At 45.4% G+C, this 20,122-nt stretch overlaps 2 protein-coding genes across 4 annotated transcripts in view; one reads left to right on the top strand and one right to left on the bottom strand.

The window, feature by feature from the left end:
- Window positions 1-20,122, top strand: part of DOCK1 (dedicator of cytokinesis 1) — a 544,856-nt gene that overhangs the window by 263,655 nt on the left and 261,079 nt on the right. The window lies entirely within an intron of this gene.
- Window positions 1-20,122, bottom strand: part of INSYN2A (inhibitory synaptic factor 2A) — a 61,290-nt gene that overhangs the window by 31,554 nt on the left and 9,614 nt on the right. Inside the window, exons 3-4 of one of the 2 annotated variants that reach the window (XM_030805451.1) lie at window positions 10,151-10,413; window positions 8,487-9,675 (exon numbers count right to left, since the gene is read on the bottom strand). In XM_030805451.1, the coding sequence (XP_030661311.1) occupies window positions 8,487-9,670 (1,184 nt within the window). In that variant the 5' untranslated portion in view covers window positions 9,671-9,675; window positions 10,151-10,413. Of the gene's footprint in view, window positions 1-8,486; window positions 9,676-10,150; window positions 10,414-20,122 lie in introns of those variants that run through there. The other variant, XM_030805457.1, reaches the window with a different exon arrangement.

Below are 20,122 nucleotides of genomic sequence, written 5' to 3'. Positions count from 1 at the left end.
AGAGATGGAGAGCCTGATTTTTTAAGAACTTAAAAGTAGTGTTTACAAAGTTATATAAATATAAGCTATAAAAAAGGCTTGCTGTGACCCTGTGAATTAAATGAAGAAAATGATAGAAAGAATATGAAATGTGCTTCCCATTTCAAAATCTCAAAGAAATGATAATTTATATTTGGGGTTTCGAACTTGAATATTCTATTGCAAATAAATAAAAGCCAGTAGTTTCAACAGAAAAAGAAAAGAAAATGGCTTTCCTGAAAACAATTCAAAGGATTGCAACCTTGCAGGACAGAGACCAACTCTAGCATTTGTAGTACTGGGAGAGATAAGGAATTGATGAAGTGTCAAGAGGAAAAAAGGAAACAGAACAGTGGGATCATTGCACACTTTTATTGATGGAGATCTGCAGCGAGGTTCCCTCCCTCCCCTAAACTTTTATGAGTATTATAAGGCAGTGGCTGAAATTGTGATGTTCTCAGACATCTCTATAGAATATATTCTTGGAGCAGAAAGGAACCTCTGGGGCCTCTCCTCTCATTTGGACTATCTTCCTTTCATATCAAAAAATATAGCTCAGAGGCTAGGCCAGGATGAACTAGAACAAAATCCAGGTCTCCTGACTCTACATCAGCTCCCCTGCCTGTGACACCAAATGAACTGGTCCTGTCCTTTTCTCTGGAAACCACCAAGACAAAGCTTGATGTCTCCATTTAGCGATCCTCACCACCACCCCCATCCCCAAAATACACCACCCTGTAAAATAAAGCAAGAAAATCTCTTCCTGTGTTCAAGCTCCTCCCCTGGCTTCACCTGCCTGTATCTTAGCACTTGGAAGGTTGCTTCCCAGTAGCAAAGTAACCTTGAAGGGAGTAACTTACTGAGTGCAAACATAGTCTGGGGACTGAGATCCTCTTTGTCCATAATTCATTTCACCTCCAAGAGAAGCCCAGGAGGCAGGTATTCTCAGCTGTCTGTTACAGAGAAAAGCTGAGGTCCAGAGGGGTTAATAAGCCTGTGTACGCAGGTCAGGAGAGGGAAGGTCAGCATCTCAGGACCTGCAGAGTGGAGAGCCTGGTCACCCCACCCTACCCCTCTCCTGAATCTCACTCTGGAAAAATGGAAGAACTAAGTGCATGGGAGGCTGACCTCAGCCAGCTGGCTAATATGATTTAAAATTTTAGTTATGGGTTATGATAAATGTGGAGAGAGACATCGAAACTGATTTATCAAGAATATTAGAAAATGAAGTGCTGACATTTCCATGCCATTCAAATAGGGAGTGCTAAGGCACAGGAGAGCATTTGGCAGCAACAACCTTTTTGCTTCTGATCTCGGCTCAGCGCTGCTTTCTCTCTGCTGCTCACAATGCCCTGCTTTTCTGTGATGCATCTGGCCAGAGCCAGGGAACATGGCACTCAGTATTCCAGAGAAGAGCCACAAGATCGTTTTCAGGACTGCAGAGGCTGTTGAGAGACCGTCTAATGTCACCCACCTCCTCTCCTCAAAATTGGGCCATTCCCAGCTAACCAGGTGGAAGACTTTGATCTCTATTAAGTGGGTAGGTTTTGGCAAGAACAACCTAATCATCCTGCTAGAGAGTGCACAGCCAAATTGGGATGGGATCGCCTCACTGTGCCCAGCTTTCCCCTTGGCTCTTGGAGGGGGGAACCTGGGAAGCTAGGAAATCAGACTCTAAGCCCACACCTTCGTGATTCCTCAGCGTTTACACACAGCTGCTGCAGCGGTGCGTAATTTTCCATGTGGGTTCTTTTGCTCTGTAACTTAAATAGTCCCCTTATGCTTCCTCTGTAATTGTGATGCAGTATTTATTCTATTTGGGCATTGGTAATTAGAGCAAATTCAGAGATTTCTTATCCCCTGACAGGTCTCTCTGAAGAATGCCTGATTCTGAGTGATTTGTCAATATGAGGACATAAGATACAGCAAGTATATCATTTCTACCCATCTAGCGTCAATATCTAGGTTACCGCAAGTCACATCACACAAACATGTTCTGTGATGGCTTTTTATTCCTGCTGCCGGGAGAATGAGACCTTTTTCATGTTTCCAAGAGATGCTGTCATATACATTATACATACATATTAGGTATATGTGTATCATACACACACAAAGTTCCAAAGCAGGACCCCAGGTTGTATGGGCTGATGAACAATTAAGCGTATATTTGAGCAGCCTGAATGCTGATGAACTGTGAACCCCTCAAAGGCTGGGCCCGAATTCCTTTGACTCTCACATCCCCTCATTGCCTGGCACAGTGTCCATCACTTCAGTAATGTTTGGCAGAAACCTTCTAAATGTGTGAATGAATGATAGGCATGTGTGCTTGGCAGTCACACACCTTGGACTGCCTGCACCCATATTCTGGCCTGAACATTTTTAGCTGTATGAATGTGGTCACTGTATTTACAAACCATATAATAGGAGTCCATAAACTATGGCCTGTGGCCCAAATCTGGCTACCACCTGTTTTTGTAAATAAAGTTTTATTAGAACACAAGTATGCCCATTCGTACAGATTGTCTGTGGGTGCTTTCAGGATACAATGGCAGAGTTGAATCATTGTGACATAGACTGGCTCCCAATATGTATTTACTATTTGGCCCTTTGCAGAAAAGTTTGCTGACCTCTGCCATGTAGGAGCTGACCCTGAGACCCTGCAAGAAACACAGTTGTCCATGAAACTAAGTCCTTACCTCTTAAGTATGTGTATGTGCACATGACCTTTCATTACTTGTTGGCTATTCATTTTTGTTGGTAAAGTTGAGCAAACCTTGATACAGGATACCACACTTTGTCTGTATTAACTCATTCCATCCCTCAGATCTTTCTTCCTCTCTCCCTTGTCTTCAACACCACTGTGAACGGCACCCTTACAGAGCCCCTGAACTCAGGGGGTTCCTTTAGCTTCTTTTCTTACCACTGTGTGCCCGAGACTCGGGAGAGCTGGCCTCACACCAGCAGGAAACCACCCTTTCTCAATGAGGATGAACAGGACCCCTGCTGACAGGGAACTGCCCCCGTGGTGGGAGTGATGAACTGCCCCCATGATGGGAACTGCCCCCCCAATGGCAGGTGGTAAATGACTGGGTTTGCCACCCTTCCTGCAAGGTACTAGACTCTTTGGGTTGGTGTGTTACTTAGGATTTTCTTTTTTTAATCATACTCTTGCCTTTGCTCTGAATTGGTAAAGTCACAAAGCCCGAAGCCTCAGGGTGTCATCACTACCTGCTGGTCATGTTAAAGGGCCTGGGTCCTTTTGCTCTCTCCCCCTACCCCAAGCTTGCAGGTAACACCCATCAAATGCTGAGGGAGGCCTGGCCCTTAGAACAATCTGTTTCACTCTGGGTGGTGACAGATCCTGATCATGTGCTTGATATCCTCAAGTAAAGCTTCTCACGATCATTTCTGGTCTTCTCCAAATAGCAGAGTACCATTAGGCTGTCTCCAGCCAATGGACACTTCAAGACACTAAATGTTTGGGGTAGGAAATCTAAGAGGCAAAGAGCGCTGTTGGGGTTGTCACACTGTAGTTGCTGGTGAGTTTACCCAATGAGCCACCAAGACCTACACCCCATTGGTCTGAGGATCTCCTGCCCAGGAATCCCATAGCTGCTACAGGGAATTAGCACTGTTCTAATAATCGATTGGGTTTTTTAAATCCACTGTCCCATTTGCCTTGTTCTTAGCCTTCAATGACTCCCATTAGTGACTTATTTAGGTAGCCTGTGTGACCCTGAACTTCTCCGGAAGACACAAGCATAATACTGAGAGCTCTGAAATAAGCAGGATAATTCTTGGCATTCATGCAAGCCCGCACTGCATAAAGCAGAGTGATTTTAGTGAATTGCCCCAGTGTTTTACAAGGGACTAAAAGGCATGATTTTGCATACTTTTTGCACATCTAACCTACTTGCAGAATTCATCCCACTGAAATGCTCGTAACAGGATATGTCCTTTATTCAGCACCAACTGTGTGCTGGTTATAGGTGGGAGCTTTGTAGATACCGTATTTCAGTGTCTACCACCCCTAGTTGATTTCAGACAAAACTGAAGCTCACAGAGGTTAACCTGTCTCAGCCATAAACATTCTCTGCCTAAGCTGTTTGGAAATCTACATAAGCAAATGAAAATAATGAAGGAGAGTCTCTTATGAAAAATAATTTGGAAGCTACTGAAAGCGGTTGTAGCCAGTGACACAGAAATTCCTGCACAGGTTAAGAACTACAGGGAAGCACTTGCCTGACAAACTCAATAGTGAAGAGAAATCCTGTTAAAGAGATTTTACAATAAACATGTTCTAAGAAACATACATTGCCCAGGGCCATCAGCGGGATTCAAAGAGTACTGGCTTCCCAAGGAGCAGGCCCATGGCCCCTTTGGGCCAAGTCAAACCTGAAGTACAGTGTGAAAATGTGGGGGCAAGATTTGTCACTTGCATTCAAAGTCATGGGCTCCGAGGTGCCTGCCCTCACTAGGACTCTTCTGAATGCAGTTGAAATTCCATTGGAAGCCCCTGTATGCTTTATTGGGGTGGCAGGTGGGGAGAGGAACTGACTTTCCCCAGCTTCAGGAGTGTTCTCCAGCTCCTGATTTATAGGCTTTATTTTCCAAGAAAAGTTCCATTGGTTTTTATTTTTATTTTTTTGAGATGGAGTCTCACTCTGTTGCCCAGGCTGGAGTGCAGTGGCGTGATCTTGGCCCACTGCAACCTCCACCTCCTGGGTTCAAGCAGTTCTCCTGCCTCAGCCTCTGGAGTAGCTGGGATTATAGGTGCCCGCCACCACACCCGACTAATGTTTGTATTTTTTAGTAGAGACGGGGTTTCACCATGTTGGCCAGGCTGGTCTCAAACTCCTGACCTCAAGTGATCCACTCGCCTTGGCCTCCCAAAGTGCGGGGATTACAGGCATGAGCCACTATGCCTGGCCTCCATTGATATTTTAACTTGGTCATTCAGTTCATTGTCCTATCATATAATAACTATGTATCAGTGTACACAAAGCAGAGTGCATTTTCCTGTTTTCTTTTTGGTTTGGTTTTGTTTTTTTAAACCGTGAGATGCAACTAAAATACCTACTTCCCAGTTCAGATCTGGTACATAAAGTACGCCCTGTGAATTCCTCATTCTAAAGTCCTAGAATTTGCCCTTCAAGGGATTGGTTGGGTGCTCAGTGGAGCAGAGTGTTACATTTTTAGGATTTCATGAGATTGAAATTGGCCACGGTAGCAGTATTTACACCATGGAAATCAGCAGATGCTACTTCCCTTCCCTCCAGAGCCTGTTGTTCCAGATGTCCCAGCCCAGTGCTGGCTGCCACTGCTCACAGCTGTCACTCCTGGGACTCTGTGCTGTACCCAGGGTCTGGGAAGGGATGGAAAATGAGCTTGCATCTTATCTGCCCGTCTCTGAGGCTGCAGTCCTCTCCTATGTTCTGACATGGAGAAGACGGGTGGGAAATTTGAATTTCAGCCAAATTAACGACCTTGGGGCATTGGGCAAGAGGGGGCCCCGTAAGGTGGCCTTGAATTTTGGAACCACTTGATTCTTTGTTATCTGAGTCCAGAGGGCTCTGAGAGAGAGGAGGAAGTGAATGTTCCCAGGAACACAACAGAGACCTGCCTTTCTACCTTCCACCGTGAGCTTGTGCTGGCAGCAACTGAACTAGGATTGATTTTAAAGTAAAACCGTCCTTTGTCTTGATTTAAGGTGCCCAAGTCCTGAGATGCTTAAGAACCAGGCACTGTGCCATGTTCTGGGATACTGGAGTGAAGGACATTTCGTGATGATGGAAATGTTCTGTAGCTGCACTGTCTTATGTATGTGGCTGTTGAGCATTTGAAGTGTGACTGCTGTGACTGTGAATTTTCAATTGTCATTGAGTTTGAATTTCAATAGCCACATGCAGCGAGTGGTCACTGTATTGGACAGAGCAGCTCCAGAGTTTCCGGGACAGTCTTGTGTGGCAGCCTGTGTGCCGGGCATGTAGGGGATGCATTCATCACATTGGACGCCCACAAGACCACTAAGTCCTCCCCAGACCCCTGCTCCGGCATTGCTGGCCAGCAAGATCAACACTCATGCCACTAGCGGACATCTACCCATTCAGACACACCTGCCACTAGGCTGAACACATTGGAAGGTCACCCCATGTCATTCCATCCCCTGTCTGCAGGACAGACAGGGATCTCAACTTACAGGTGAAGAAAGAAGGCACAGAGACATACAGCCCTTGCCCCAGCCCTCAGTGCCAGATTCCTACCCAGACATGTCTTAGTAAATTGAGAACCACACTGCTAGATGGATGGCATCTCAGAGAACCCTGAGGATCTTATTTAAAGCAATCTTCCATACTTGTTCTCAGAGGAGCGTAAGAAGGGGCCCCCATATATCGTACGGTTTTCCTTTCTTGTGTTTGTGGGTGTTCAGCCCTCTCAGGTTCTTCTTTGGGCACACACCCCTGTGAGTATGCACATTAGTGTACATATTTCATTTTACACCATTAGGTGAACTTTATTTCCCAACTGGTGATGTTGGCATCTTTCTCTTTTGCTGTCTGGTGTAATTCACTACCAACTATACCGTCAGTGACTGGGTTACTATTTGACCTTTTTTTTTTTTTTGAGACAGATTCTCACTCTGTTGCCCAGGGTGGAGTGCAGTCGTGCCATCTCGGCTCACTGCAAGCTCCGCCTCCCGGGTTCCTGCCATTCTCCTGCCTTAGCCTCCCAAGTAGCTGGGACTACAGGCGCCCGCCACCACGCCTGGCTAATTTCTTTCTTTTTTTTTTTTTTTTTTTGGTATTTTTTAGTAGAGACGGGGTTTCATCGTGTTAGCCAGGATGGTCTCGATCTCCTGACCTCGTGATCCACCCACCTCAGCCTCCCAAAGTGCTGGGATCACAGGCGTGAGCCACCATGCCAGGCCTGTTTGACCTTTTAATTTTTTTTGCAGGAATGTGGACTACCGATCAGTAAATCACTGATCTCCCCCACCCCACCCCCGACGAGTGTTGCTTTTGGATCTGTACTGATGGAAATGGGATGAAAATGGAGATGTAAACCCAAGATTGAACAAGGCTTTTTGGAAATATTATATGGTGTTAGATTACCTATGAATCTACTGTTAAGATTTTTGTACATTTGGCTGGCAATTCTTTTTGCTTAAGAGCATCAAGTTGTAGACGGGCCTCCTGCACCAAGCTGGAGCAGCCAGAGCCAAGGGCAGGACCTGCCCCAGCCTCTCCACTGCTGGAGCTGGGCCTTTTGCCTCAGCCTCCACCTTAAGGCAGGAGGTGTTTCCTCCCCATTCTTTGCAGTCAGCAAACTGTCTAACTCAGCCACAGCAATCCTCTTAAGGAAACTTTGTGCCCAGGTGGTTTTCTGTCCTGAAAATACATTACTTGGCTTATTTCAGGCTGGCTTCTCGCTTACTAAACCCAGGGCTCAGGGCTCGCAGAGTGAAGGGTGCACATCACATGAGGCAACAGGGCGCTGCCTCCGATGTCACCTCCAGTACACAGGCTGGCAGGAACACAGACACTTTCAAGGGGCAATGGGCAAGAGAGGTCTCGGCAATCCAGGCGAAGTCCGATAACCCCCGGACCCAGAGTAGAACAGGCTGCTTTGTATCAGCTGAGCACATGCCGGCCTGTAGGAGGCTTCTGCACTGGGGAGCTCAAGAACTAAAGCCCCACCTTTAGGTCATTTGTTTTTAAAGATGCTGCTGCACAGTTTAAACTTCAAAAGATGAAGTGCAACATGGTCTTATCAACGCAATAAAGTATTGGCCGTGAAGTTAGTATCATTCTTTCTGCAGCCCCACTGGACACATAGGGCAGCCCGTGGGGAAGGGCATCTGTCTCCTAATCATATACAGTCAGGACTGGTCTCACGATGCCCACTGCTTCTTGGAGTTCCAGGTGCAGAATGGAAAACACACTGTCTGTGATGTAAAGCCTTGTACAGTCCTGAATACCAATATTATTTCAATTATTTATTATAAGCAAGTCAGCATTTACTTTTCCAAATGTCACATGAAATTTCCTTTCTCTTCCTAATATGATTCCTAAGAGGCCTGTGGCCTCTTCTCTTCCTAATACGATTCTATTCTTATTTAGAATAGATATTTTGGACTGGCATATGTTATTATACATTATCAATGTCATAAACCTTTAGCCCTAGCAGAATAAAAGGAAAGGTCTATCAATTCATTCTAAGCATAGGTACGGTTTGAATTCAAGGCCAGAAAGATGAACATTAACCAGAAAGTATATCGTGCAGGATGCAGTGAAGTCTAGTATCACAAAATAATCTGTGACCCCTTGGAGCTCGCCACGCCCTTAGACTATGAGCTGTTTACAGAAATGCTGGCTTCAGTCTCATTACAGACTTGGGTTTGGGGCTACAGATGTACCCTGCGGTGATGAGCCTGCATAGCTTCCTAAGACATGGGTGAACATACATACCCTTCCCGATGGGCCTCTCCTTTTTCCAACTCCTGAATGACCCCCAAGAGCACTTTGATGGTTTCTTGGCTTGAACTGATCAAGTTCTCCATCATCTGAAGTTGTGCTTTGAGGTCGACCACTTCCGTATGAGGCACGATTTGTTGGCATTCTTCACCTGCAGCAACCGCTGTGGGACTAGGCTGGTTCCCCAGCCCCGGCGGGGTGTGAGTCTGCGAGGGCTGCTCACTACATTCGGGGGACAGGCACTGCATCGGGGGTGAGCAGGCCAGGGCAGTTTCCGAGGGCGCCTGGAGCCCGTTGAGATGTGTGGCTCTCCTCCGCTCCTCATCTGCCGGGCAGAGTGACCACTGGCTGGCGGCCGCAGAGTTTGACAAACCAGGCTCAGGGGCCCTGGCACTGAGGGCAGGTGCGTAAACGGTGGCAACCTCCGTTTTAAACACCCTCCTGAGGGCAGGTGGAGCGGGCTCCTCGGAGTTTGGCCTCCCCCTGTCCTGCTTGGCCCTCCCGAACAGCTGGTAATCAGGCTCTTCGGATGGGGGCCGAGTGGAGTTTTGGAGCGCAGCTTCTCCATAGCTGAGCGGCTCCGGGCTTTTACAGGGCTCTGTGCAGTTGACCCCCAAAGGCTGGTCCACTGTGTTCATGTGTTCGTTAGAATGGAAAACCAAGGCTGTGGTCTTGTGCACCCGCCCTGCGCCACATGACCGGGCCTCCTCCATGGGTCCAGCCTCGTTCTTCTCTTTAGCATCTGTTAGAAACCCGTTGTTTTGGCTTTTAAAGGGATCTGCAACTGGGAGGCTTTTGAGGTTCCCCTTTTTGCGGTCCAGAGGGAACGTCTGGTAACACTTCTTAAGGTCGGGCGAGGTCTGCACGCCTGTGCTCTTGGTGACGTTGGGGATGGACCTGCGTGCAGGCACTGTCATGTATTTGCGGTAGGCTGCTCTGCAGGACACGGGCTTGGCCTCCCGCTTCTCCCCCAACTGGCCCGAGGACAGCTGTGTGTCCCTCTGCTCATTCTGTGCCTCGCAGATATCCTTAAACCGCACCTGCAGGGCTTTGTTCCGTTTTTTAATCTGCCGGTTGGGGTCCAGGGCGTATTTCATCTCCAGGGCCAGGCAGGCGGCGGGTTCCACTTCACTCTCCGACGTTGTGAGTATGCATTTGCCGGTGTCCTTACTGACCATGGTTCCTGCATTCAGAAACAGCAACAGAGGTGTCAGTGGGACAGAAATACACACGCAAGCACCGGCCGCACAAACTTAGCCACCATGACGCCTGCCTGTTTCCTAATTATATTTAAGCAGGTGAGGTCAGCCTTTATGTTAAGGAAACTCAAACGGGCTGAGAGTCGCTGGCAGCACAGCTTGAAATGCTTCTCAGATATTAAAGCCTGCTTGCTTTTCCAGGTGGGATACACTCGCTTTTTCTTTTGATAGTAATGCATGTTTCCCCATTAGACAAACCTGTTTTACTACATTCATCAAGAAACCCTATGATGCTGCCTCTTCTGCTTTGCAAATTATCTTTTCACACGCGTGACTCCCCTTCTTAGGCAGATGGTTTACCAAGTGCTACTTATTTGGTTTGCGTTTTGACTATTTTTTGAGGATGACGCCATTAATCTATTGCTGGAATCTGGGAGAGCTGCTGTTTTAAAGACTTACTGGAGCTGCTACGTCTTGAGCAGATAAATGTGGAGAGCCCTCCGAGGAGGAATGGAAAGAAATCTATTTGCGTGAGCCGTTATGGATTCCGTGGGAGAGTTGGCCGTGCTCCTGGGTGGGAACCATAAAGGAGAAGTCGTGGAGGGGTGGTCGCTTCTCATGGGTTAACATCAGCCCTAAAAGGAATGTGGGTTTCCCTGCATCTACAAAGGCCATGTTTGCAACTCTGTTTATTCCATGGAGAGTGGTACTGGAAAATAATTCTTAAAAAAAAAAAGGAAAAGAAATTATTCATTCTAGAATCAAGTTTTGTGTTGTGATCACAACCTCCGAAAATGAAAACAATGGTGGTGGTTTCAGTACTTAAATTCTGAAAGCAAATAAAACTATGAGACTTCAAGTTAATCATGCAAATTCATCCTGGGCTGAATTATTAAATGCAGCTAAAAAGATGCAGGTGGCCAATGACTCCTCTCGGGGAATACCAGTGGGGTAAAATGCCTTCACTTTATTAGGCAGATTCACAGCTGTTTATTGCACATGGAAGAACTTAGTTGATGGTTGCACTTAAAGCAAGAAAATAGAGTTAAGTATGTTGTTTGTGAGTGAGGCTTTGCCTCTTTCCCCCCTCTTGTGTTTGAGAAGAAAACAGTCAAATGGAAGGCACCGAGGGTGGACGGGGCCCGAGTGGCTGGAGCCGAGTGCCCAGAGAAGCAAGGTCATGGACATGGGCCCATGAGAGCTGCACAAAAACAGGCTTCGTCCACATTGCCCCCAGCCCGGCTGCTGACAGACCTTGTGCCCTGTCCTGGGGGAGTCTGAAAAACCAGCCCGGAGACCTGTGGCAGCACTCATTGGAAAATGCCACAAGAACTGTGACATGCGCGCCATGGCCACTGCTTCTGCAGTGAGGTGGTTTGAATGCCAGTTGCTCTGCTCGTCCACGTACAGAATGCCTTGCTTACAAATGTTCCTGAAGGTCAAGGCTACACTTCCCATTTCAAGGAGGATACCAGGGTTCAGAGATGTTGCGTCACTTTTCAGTGTCACACAGGAAATAAGCAGCGCAGGCAGGAGCAGCACCCTACTTTAGTGGACCTCTGAATCCATGCTGTTCCTCATAGACCCAGCTGTCCAACAGACAGAGGCATGACCCCTCCCCACATCCTTAGCCCTTACTGAGTTAGCATGACAGGCCGAAGTGCATGGTGGTTCCGTAAAGGGGAAGAAGAGACAACTTCACAGCCCCCATCTAAAAGTAAGTGACGTGACTGGCCCTCTGTTAAAGTGACCTCTATGTCTCAGGCCAGCCTGGTCCTGTCACCTTGCTGGCCTCCATTGCTCTTCACTGAATGAGAGAGTGAAGGAATCAAATTCTTCATACATTCTGCCATGAACAACTAACAGGTAATCATGTGTAAGAACAACAAAAAAACAATCTCTGCAGCATTTGATTTAGATGAGACCAGAGTTTCTAAATCCTGCCACTACTGGTATTTCAGGACGGATCATTTGCTGTTGGAGGGGCTGTGCTGTGCAGTGCAGGGTGGTCAGCGGTCCCTGGCTTCTCCCCACTGAAGAAGTGGCACCGCTCCCTCCCAGTGTGACAACTAGAAATGTCTCCAGCCATTACCAGATGAGCCTGGGAACAGAGTCTTGCCTGGCAGAGAACCACTGCATTAGCCCTTGCACCTCGGGCTCTTGTTGGATTATTCTATAGTGTGTCCTGAAAGGCGAGGCTTGCGTAGACAGCAGAGGAAGTCCTTGGTGCTTTACTAGGTGCTGGGGATATTTGGAGATTGCTGCAATTTGAAACTTGAAAACTGGGCAGTTTTAGAGAGGAGAGAAAAGGCAAGAAACAGACTGGAGATGCACCAATATCTTGGCTCTGTTTGGGATGGCTAGATGATCGGTGGAAGGAGGGACAGGGCGTGCCTGCTCAGGAGAAAGCATCGATGGCTTTTAGAGATTCTTATCCCAACAGGTTAAACAGATGCTCACAAGACAGCTTGGTGTGGGGGACAGTATGGGTGGCAGTGGGGGTGGAATAAGAAAATTAAATCTTAACCTTCACTTTGATCTCCTATTCATTCTTTAACTGCCTTTGTTGTCCAGGTATGTCAGAATGTATTGTGCCATCATTCTGCAGAAGACCTTCATACTAGGGAAAATTTGAAAGAGAGAGCATTTTTACAAAAAGCAATTTGCTAGTAATTTTTCAGCCTTTTCCCTGCTACTTCTGAAAAATGTGTGTCTGAATAAGTTTGTCCTGCCATGCTATTCATCATCACCATTTGCTAGGGACTGCACTGAAATAATTTTCTTACATCAGTTGGCTGGGGTAAGAAATATTCTAGGTCTTGGACCCAACCATCAAACTAATACAACAAATCAGTAGAATTAATTGCCAGTGGCCAAATAATAATAAAAAATTGTAAGCTCTTCTCTGTTTTATAGAGTTGCAAGTACATAAAAATCATTTTGTTGTTAGTAAAAAAATGATGGCAATACTTAGGATTTTTAATCACCTTAGTTTGTTATTGCTGACTTAAAAATACAGTAATAGTAATTGAGTTGTTCTTATTCTCTGATAGGGAAAACACCAAGGAATTTTTGTGGCTGGTTTATTTTGGCTTCAAATGAGGTTATGGGTTCTTTCTGATGGCTGGATGACATTTTCTAAAGCTTTAAAATTGAATTTCTGGATGTTAAGAATTACTAAGGTGGACACATCTTTTCCGGGTGTTCATTTGCTCTTTATTAGGGGTGGAGGGTAAGGCTCACGGTGATTACCATTAAGAAAATGGTTTTGTTATGAAAGGAAATGGGGCATTCTACAGAGGACTGTCCCTAAGACAAGTGGAACCTTCTCCCACACTACTTCATTCATCATTCCTTCATGCATTTATTCAGCAAGTGAATGTGCATACGTTACAGTGTAGCGTTAACATTCAGTAAGCGTGCAGTTAAGTGCTCCTATGTGCTAATCAAATGTCAGCATTCCCCTCTGCATAGCAGTTGTGTTTTCTAGATTTGATCCTCATCATATCCTTACAAGGCAGCCACTGTTGATATCCTCGTACTGCAGATTGAGAAACCGAGGCACACGATTTTGGGATTTTTTTTGCAACTTGCTTAGAGTCACAAGGCTAGTGGGCCACACCCATTGAAACAGCTGAATCCGTTTGAATCACATGCCCTAACCCACTACCCCTGCTCAAGGAACTCTATAACTTGAAGTGATCCATGATAAACTTGAAAACATCAAACAACTGAAACTCATCTGAGCAATGTCCTTGTCTTGTTCCCACAGTGTATCTGGGTGCCAGTTAGGCAAGGACATCCAGGTAGTTCCAGTAACACAGTGGGTGTTGGAGCACTGAGTGAATGTTGCCTTGAATTCTGGACTGAGCATGAAGCCACAGTAGGATTCTTCATGATGGCTTGCCTTGGCTTGGTCACCCTAGAGAACCACGGACTCTGGTTCGGGGAGCTAATCTCTTGGCTCTAAAGCAGCAGGAGTTCATAAAGTTTATTTTTCGTAAGAAAATTGTGTTTTAGAATTCATTGGACTGGGCTGTCTTGAGGTGAAAATGGCTAGTCATGGTTGTGCCTGTTTGGCTCGAGAGAGCTAGATGTCGAGGAGCTGTTTGGAATATAAATGTCTTAATTACCCTCAAATTAAATGTCATAATCAAATGTGAGTTGTAAATATATAAACCCTGCATTTTTAGATTAGTGACGGAGAACCATCTCTGCATGCTGCTATAAATTAATGGCTGATATGAAAATGTGCATTCCAACTTAAATAAGTGAAAAATGGAAGCAACTAAATGGCTAACAATAGGTAAACAGTTAAGTAAATTATGGTTTACATTCACTCTGGGCGGCCATTAAAAGGATAATTATAGAGATTATTTAGTATCATAGAAAAACACTTACGAAATAATGTTAAGTGAAACAAAGCAGTCTACAAATTATACTGGAAAAAAATTGAACAAAAACGGTCATCGTTGTGGTATTAAGATAGCACATTCAGAGAGATTTATTTTTCCTTCTGTTTTCCAATTTGGGGAGAATGGAGGGAGGTACAGCGTCGTTCTGGTTTTGCCAATGAAAATAACACAAGGCAAAATCCAATCCACACCTGAAGCAGGCCTCTGGAAGGCATAACCACTAGTATCAGAATAAGAAAAACCCAGAAATGATGAGATGGAGGTATAAGTAGTTTGTCAAAGGTCATCTTTTATTGTTTTGAGGGAGCCCTGATAAAGAATGAAAATGAATTTCAAGTGTGTGTATGTATGTATATATGCATAGGTATATACGTGCCTGCGTATGTATTCAGCTATGTATAGTTAAGTGTTTAGCAGAAGATATGTCAATATTTGAGCAAACGTACTGTAAGGAAGGAAGTTAGCATCTGTTTTAATTAGAAATCAAACGGATTCAATAGTCTGAAGGCAATTTTGTGGGATTCTATCAGCTGACAAGAGAAACTCTCCGTTGGACTCTGTCCATTCTTAAAATGTCCGTGCTGATTTGCAGGTTTGCGGTTTGACCCTGCGATGGGATTTGTGGGGGAAGATGCAGGCAGCTGCCAGTCTGACCGAGACACCTCCCAGGGCCCAGCAGTCCCTGCATATAGTAAGATAGCTAGGCAAGCAGTCTGATGAGTGCCACAAGGGGATTGTATGAAATTATGGGTTTCCCTAGTGGCTTTCTCACTGTTCAGACACCTTGGAGTCAAAGATGCTGGCTGGGATTCAAGATGAACTGGGTCAGCATTTTCTTCCATATGCCAAGGGGGTGCCTGAACATGAGGCTACTCAGAACGGGAGAATGGTGAAAATGAGCATCCCGTTCTTCACCACTGGCTTCCACCGGAAGGGGAGGTAAAATAGAACCTCATTCACAAAATGAAGTCACTCGCGTTGTGAAATAGTTAACTTAGAGACCTGTTTCATAGGTGCCAGTTGAGTCTTTAGAACTGGAAGTCCTCCTTTCCTTGGGGCAAAGCCAGCTGCCATAGATGGTGGACTGTGTCTTAGATTCATTGTCCGGTTTAATTTTCTTTATATAGTAAAATGTTATTTTTTCCCTATATTTGTTGTTTTCTTCAGAGGTCACTGATGAGGACCAAAAAGGGGTGACTAGATGAATTCAGACACCCTTGTGTGACTGAGCAATGCGTGAGGAACTGTTTTCTTACAGAACTATGGCTCCTTGGAGGAAACACGGAGATGGCACGCCCCGTTCCCTCGATGTGTAGAATATTGCAGTGAGACCTCTGTCATTAAGAACTCATGACCACCCAGTCCAAAGCAGAGAAAAGGGGCACTCACAGAGCTTAAATGTAGGCATCGAGTCAGAAGAAAACCTATCTTAGGTGCAGCCCCCATTCATGCATATCTGCGATTTTAGAAAACACTCTTAACGAACAAAAAACCTGTGGTCAGTTGCTTTAGCCACATAATGTAAACCACACAGGCTCACACTGGCCTACTTCGGGGAGTGAGAACAAAGGAGGGGAAGCATGCATGCTTGGGGTTTGGTGCTCATGTTTTAAAAGAACCCGGGAATGGCCCTCTTAAATGGTCCAGACTTTTAATTTATGTTTCACTACCCAGGTCTTTGATTTTCAGCTTATGTTGATGTTAACCTTTGCTCATCCTGTCTAAATGGAATCTACATTTGTAGAAATGAATTACCAAAATTTTGTGATGTTGGTGAAAATCAACTGGAAAATATGCCTCCTTGAAATGAGACATAAGGTCAAGGTAAACAAAAAATTTATTTGCAGCAGTTAGCTATGCCAGCTAATAATGGCCAAAAGGAGTTCAGTACAGTTGGTTCCAACAACTCACCAAAATCACCTGTGAGATTGGTAAAAGGAACTAATTTCCCTGCGTCCCCCTTTCCCATCATCATGACAGTGACAGAGTGTGAGACAGGAGGCTGTGCTTTGAACACAACTCGTGAGTGCCTTTAGTTAGGATAGCAAGTGTCCCACTGACCCTGGAGGCTTCCTGGTGATGAAGCAACAATCAGCTGGTAGTTTGGGGCCCATCAGAGGCGGGAGTTGGCAGGACACAGAAAAGGTGGTCTCCCTTTTTAGACTTAATGGGAATTTCACTCGCATGAAAACACAAAGATACTAGAATGTACTTGGGGAGTGCTTTGCCTTCCTGATTATGCTGAATCTTTTTTTTTTTTTTTAACTTAACAGCATGTTTTGACTCATGATTTATCTGAAACTAAAACTAGGACATTGATTTTTCCCCCCTAAAAATGACTTAAATCAAAGGAGTCTGTTTTCCCTGCCACTTCCCAGTCTTATTTGAGGATACCCTATTGGAACACTCAGGGCAGGATATCTGCTTGGAGGTAACGATCGCTACAACGGAAGTCATTTAGAGTTGAAGATGCAGTCTGTCTTTCTGGCAAGGCCGTGGGAATGCCTGTCAACTCAACCGTCAGAATGGATCCCTCTTGTATTTTCATCGTAGTATGAAAATACCACGATGTTTCCTTGGTTTGGCCAAATCCTAAACTTTGCATGGTCTTCGGTTCACTGCAGAGGTAGCTGTGCCAGGAAGAAAAGGAGACTTGAGCATTTCTTGTAATGAGCTTCTATTCCTAAGCTGAGAGCCAAATGTAGAGAAAATAACCTGCCCTTGGGGTCCGTGTACACAATCCTAACCGAAGTCTGCAGAAAGAGTTAGTGCTTGTAATCTTCTTGGCCCTCGTACAGTTTGCAGTCCATGGCCTAGTCTGAAAAGACTGTCTTGGTTTGGGTAAGCTATTCATTGCAAGTGTGCACAGAGTGAAGTTTTAGCATTCGTAACATAAAATGTCATTTTTGTTGGGGTGGTGAAGAGAAAATAAACAAAAGGTCTATATATTGTATACTTTAAACTGTATATTTTATTCCTTAAAAATAAAATCTACCTCTTATCAATCCTGGTGTTACTCTGCCAGGTTAGTTGGTTGTTTAATTTTTTCCTTGACCAGCAGCTGTTGTGAACCTCTGTCTTCTCTGTGCATGATAATAAGTAGCTACTTTTTAAAAACATGAAGCCATATCCTTCCCTCACAAAGTTTCATCTAATGTTGTCAAAGGTTTATCTCTTTGTGCATGAAAAGCTTGGCAGTGTCTCCGGTAGTCTGGAGGAGGAGGACTCGGTGGTCTTTCTTGGGAAGCAGTCTGACAGGATGTAATGCCTGAGACCCAAGGGTGGCCTGGACTCAACCCAGCAACACAGCTACTGTGCTTACCCCAGCTGAGCTTGGAGCAAAAGACACCCCATGTTAAAGGCAGGACTGGACTTGGTTTGCATTGGGGTCACAAGACCCATCTCCAACTTAGTAGATTCTTTCAGTATTTTTATGCTGAAGGCTTCCAACCAGTGCTGCCAACAGCTTGTTTAATTCATTCCCCAATCTAATCCCCAAATCAGTCGTCACCATGCCCTATTCATTTTTGTTTTTCCTTCCTGTTGCTTCTCCTACTGATTTCTTCCCTTTAGTTCAACACTGTTCCCACCCTGATCTTGGCCTTCTTCACTCTCCTGCCCTCAGCTCTCCATCCCCCATGCCTCACCCCCATCCCCCATCCTGCAGGTCCTGCTAGTCTTGGCTTCAAGTGCACATGTCGCTTCTCTCTGCGTATACCTGGATACATCCCATTTGGTAGCACTTCCAAAGAGGCTTTTATTATAAGATCATCTATACTTTTTCCTACCTGCTCATCTTTCTAGATTTCTCCTGGCTACTCAAAAATGCTCCATCTGCTGACTTCCATTAAGCCATTTCCTGCACTGTCTCCTGAACACACCATGGTCAGTCTCTACTTTGTGTCTTCACTTCCACTGGTTCATTTTCCAGGACCGTGCCCTGGTCCTCCTTCCTCATGGATAGTCTGTGTTTGGTGGTCTAGATCTAGTCTTATCTTCTATGCCTTCTCCAGTCCTTATCTGTCACCTTCATTTACTCACTGAACAGTGTCTGCATGCCTAGGGTGACCTAGGCACCATACTGGATGCTGGGCACACAGGAAAAAACAAGGCATACTCTTTGGCAGTGTCTAGTCCAGCAGGGGAGAGACACATTGATGGCTGACACCAGTCCACTGTGCACAGGACCATGTAGGAGGAGGGAAGTACTAAGAGTGCTCCCTGGGGAGTCAGGTAGGCTCCACCTGGGAGATGTGCAAGAGCAGGCCTGAAGGATGCTCACTTTGCTTTGCTATGTGTCAGTTTTCTCTCCTTAACACAAATATAAGTGTTCTGTGGAGTAGGTCCCTCTAAGCACCATCTTTCTCCTATGCTCAGTCATCCTTCTTTACTTACTGGTTTAAGAATCTTAACACTGGCCAGGCGCGGTGGCTCATGCCTGTAATCCTAGCACTTTGGGAGGCTGAGGTGGGCGGATCACAAGGTCAGGAGATCGAGACCATCTTGGCCAACATGGTGAATCCCATCTCTACTAAAAATAAAAAAATTAGCTGGGCGTGGTGGTGCGTGCCTGTAATCCCAGCTATTTGGGAGGCTGAGGCAGGAGAATCGCTTGAACCAGGGAGTGGGAGGTTGCAGTGAGCCGAGATCACACCATGACACTCCAGCAAGAGAATCTTAACACTATACATCACAGTATCCTTAGAGCTGGGGCCTTAGCTGAGATATGGCAAGAAGACTTAGGATGAGTGTACAATATTAGTGGCTTCCAAGGAGTCTTTCTACATTATCTGGATCCTCAGATTAGGTAGAACCTGGCTGCATAATGAAACATGAGTAGGAATTAGAGAAGTGGAAAGGAGAAGGGATAGAGTTTTATTTGTTGAGGTAAAACCATATCCAGAGATTTTTATCTTCTGAACTTTGGCATAACTACCTTGAGTGGTTGTTGTACAAATGTTTCCGGTGCTGATGGGAGAGAAGGAGATGGCACACACACTCACAAAAATAAGTAGATGGCACAGAAATGGTACAGGTTCTATATTTAATCATGCAGTATATTGGGGCCCCATACTGTTGCAGAAAATGTGACTTGCTAGGAATTATCAGAAGGTTTGTTCTTATACTGCTCAACTTTCTTCTTGGGTACTCCCAAGATATGGTAGTGGCAAAATAAATTGAGTTTAATTTAAAAATCTCAATAGCTTGGAATAACAACGTTTTAGAGCATGGCACCTTGCCTAAACTCAGTTGTCTAATCTGCTCTAGAGGATGAATCATTGGCTTTCAGAGGGAAAAAATCAATAGAGGGTCTGGGGCATACCCATGGGTCTAGTCACTTCCAAGGGTGTATTAGTCCGTTCTCACACTGCTATGAAGAAATGCCGGAGACTGGGTTATTTATAAAGGACAGGTGTTTAACGGACTCTCCGTTCAGCATTGCTGGGGAGGCCTCAAGAAACTTAAAATCATGGTGGAAGGCAAAGGAGAAGCAGGCACCTTCTTCACAAGGCGGCAGGACTGAATGAGCGCAAGCAGGGGAAATGCCAGACACTAGACAACCATCAGATCTCCTGAGATTTCACTCACAATCAGGATAACAGCATGGGAGAAACCACCCCCCATCCAGTTACCTCCACCCAGTTCCTCCCTTGACACATGGAGATTATGGAGATTACAATTCGAGGTGAGATTTGGGTGGGGACAGAGAGCCAGACCGTATCAGAGGGGCATAAACATATGAATGAAATAGCCTTCATTTTCCTGTTCTTTGGATTGAGAACAATGAATATAAAATTATACTAAATAAGGAAGAGCAGTACTTAGGAATCTCATGCCACACTGCTGTTGTCCATTGAGATGAACGTGTAGAGGAAGAAGAAGGGCAGTGGGGATGTATAAAGAGAGAGAGGTTGTTAGGGGAATGGTGAGTCGAGAGAAATGCACAGACAAACAGACACATGCACACACAGACACAGGAGGGGAAGGGGAAATGTGCTGGAACATAAGTCCAGGT

Source organism: Nomascus leucogenys, chromosome 3 (assembly GCF_006542625.1).
Source record: "Nomascus leucogenys isolate Asia chromosome 3, Asia_NLE_v1, whole genome shotgun sequence".
In the NCBI taxonomy this organism is placed as follows: Eukaryota; Metazoa; Chordata; class Mammalia; order Primates; family Hylobatidae; genus Nomascus; species Nomascus leucogenys.
Note: the sequence above shows the minus strand (reverse complement) of the source record. Positions and strands in the feature narration are given on the sequence as shown.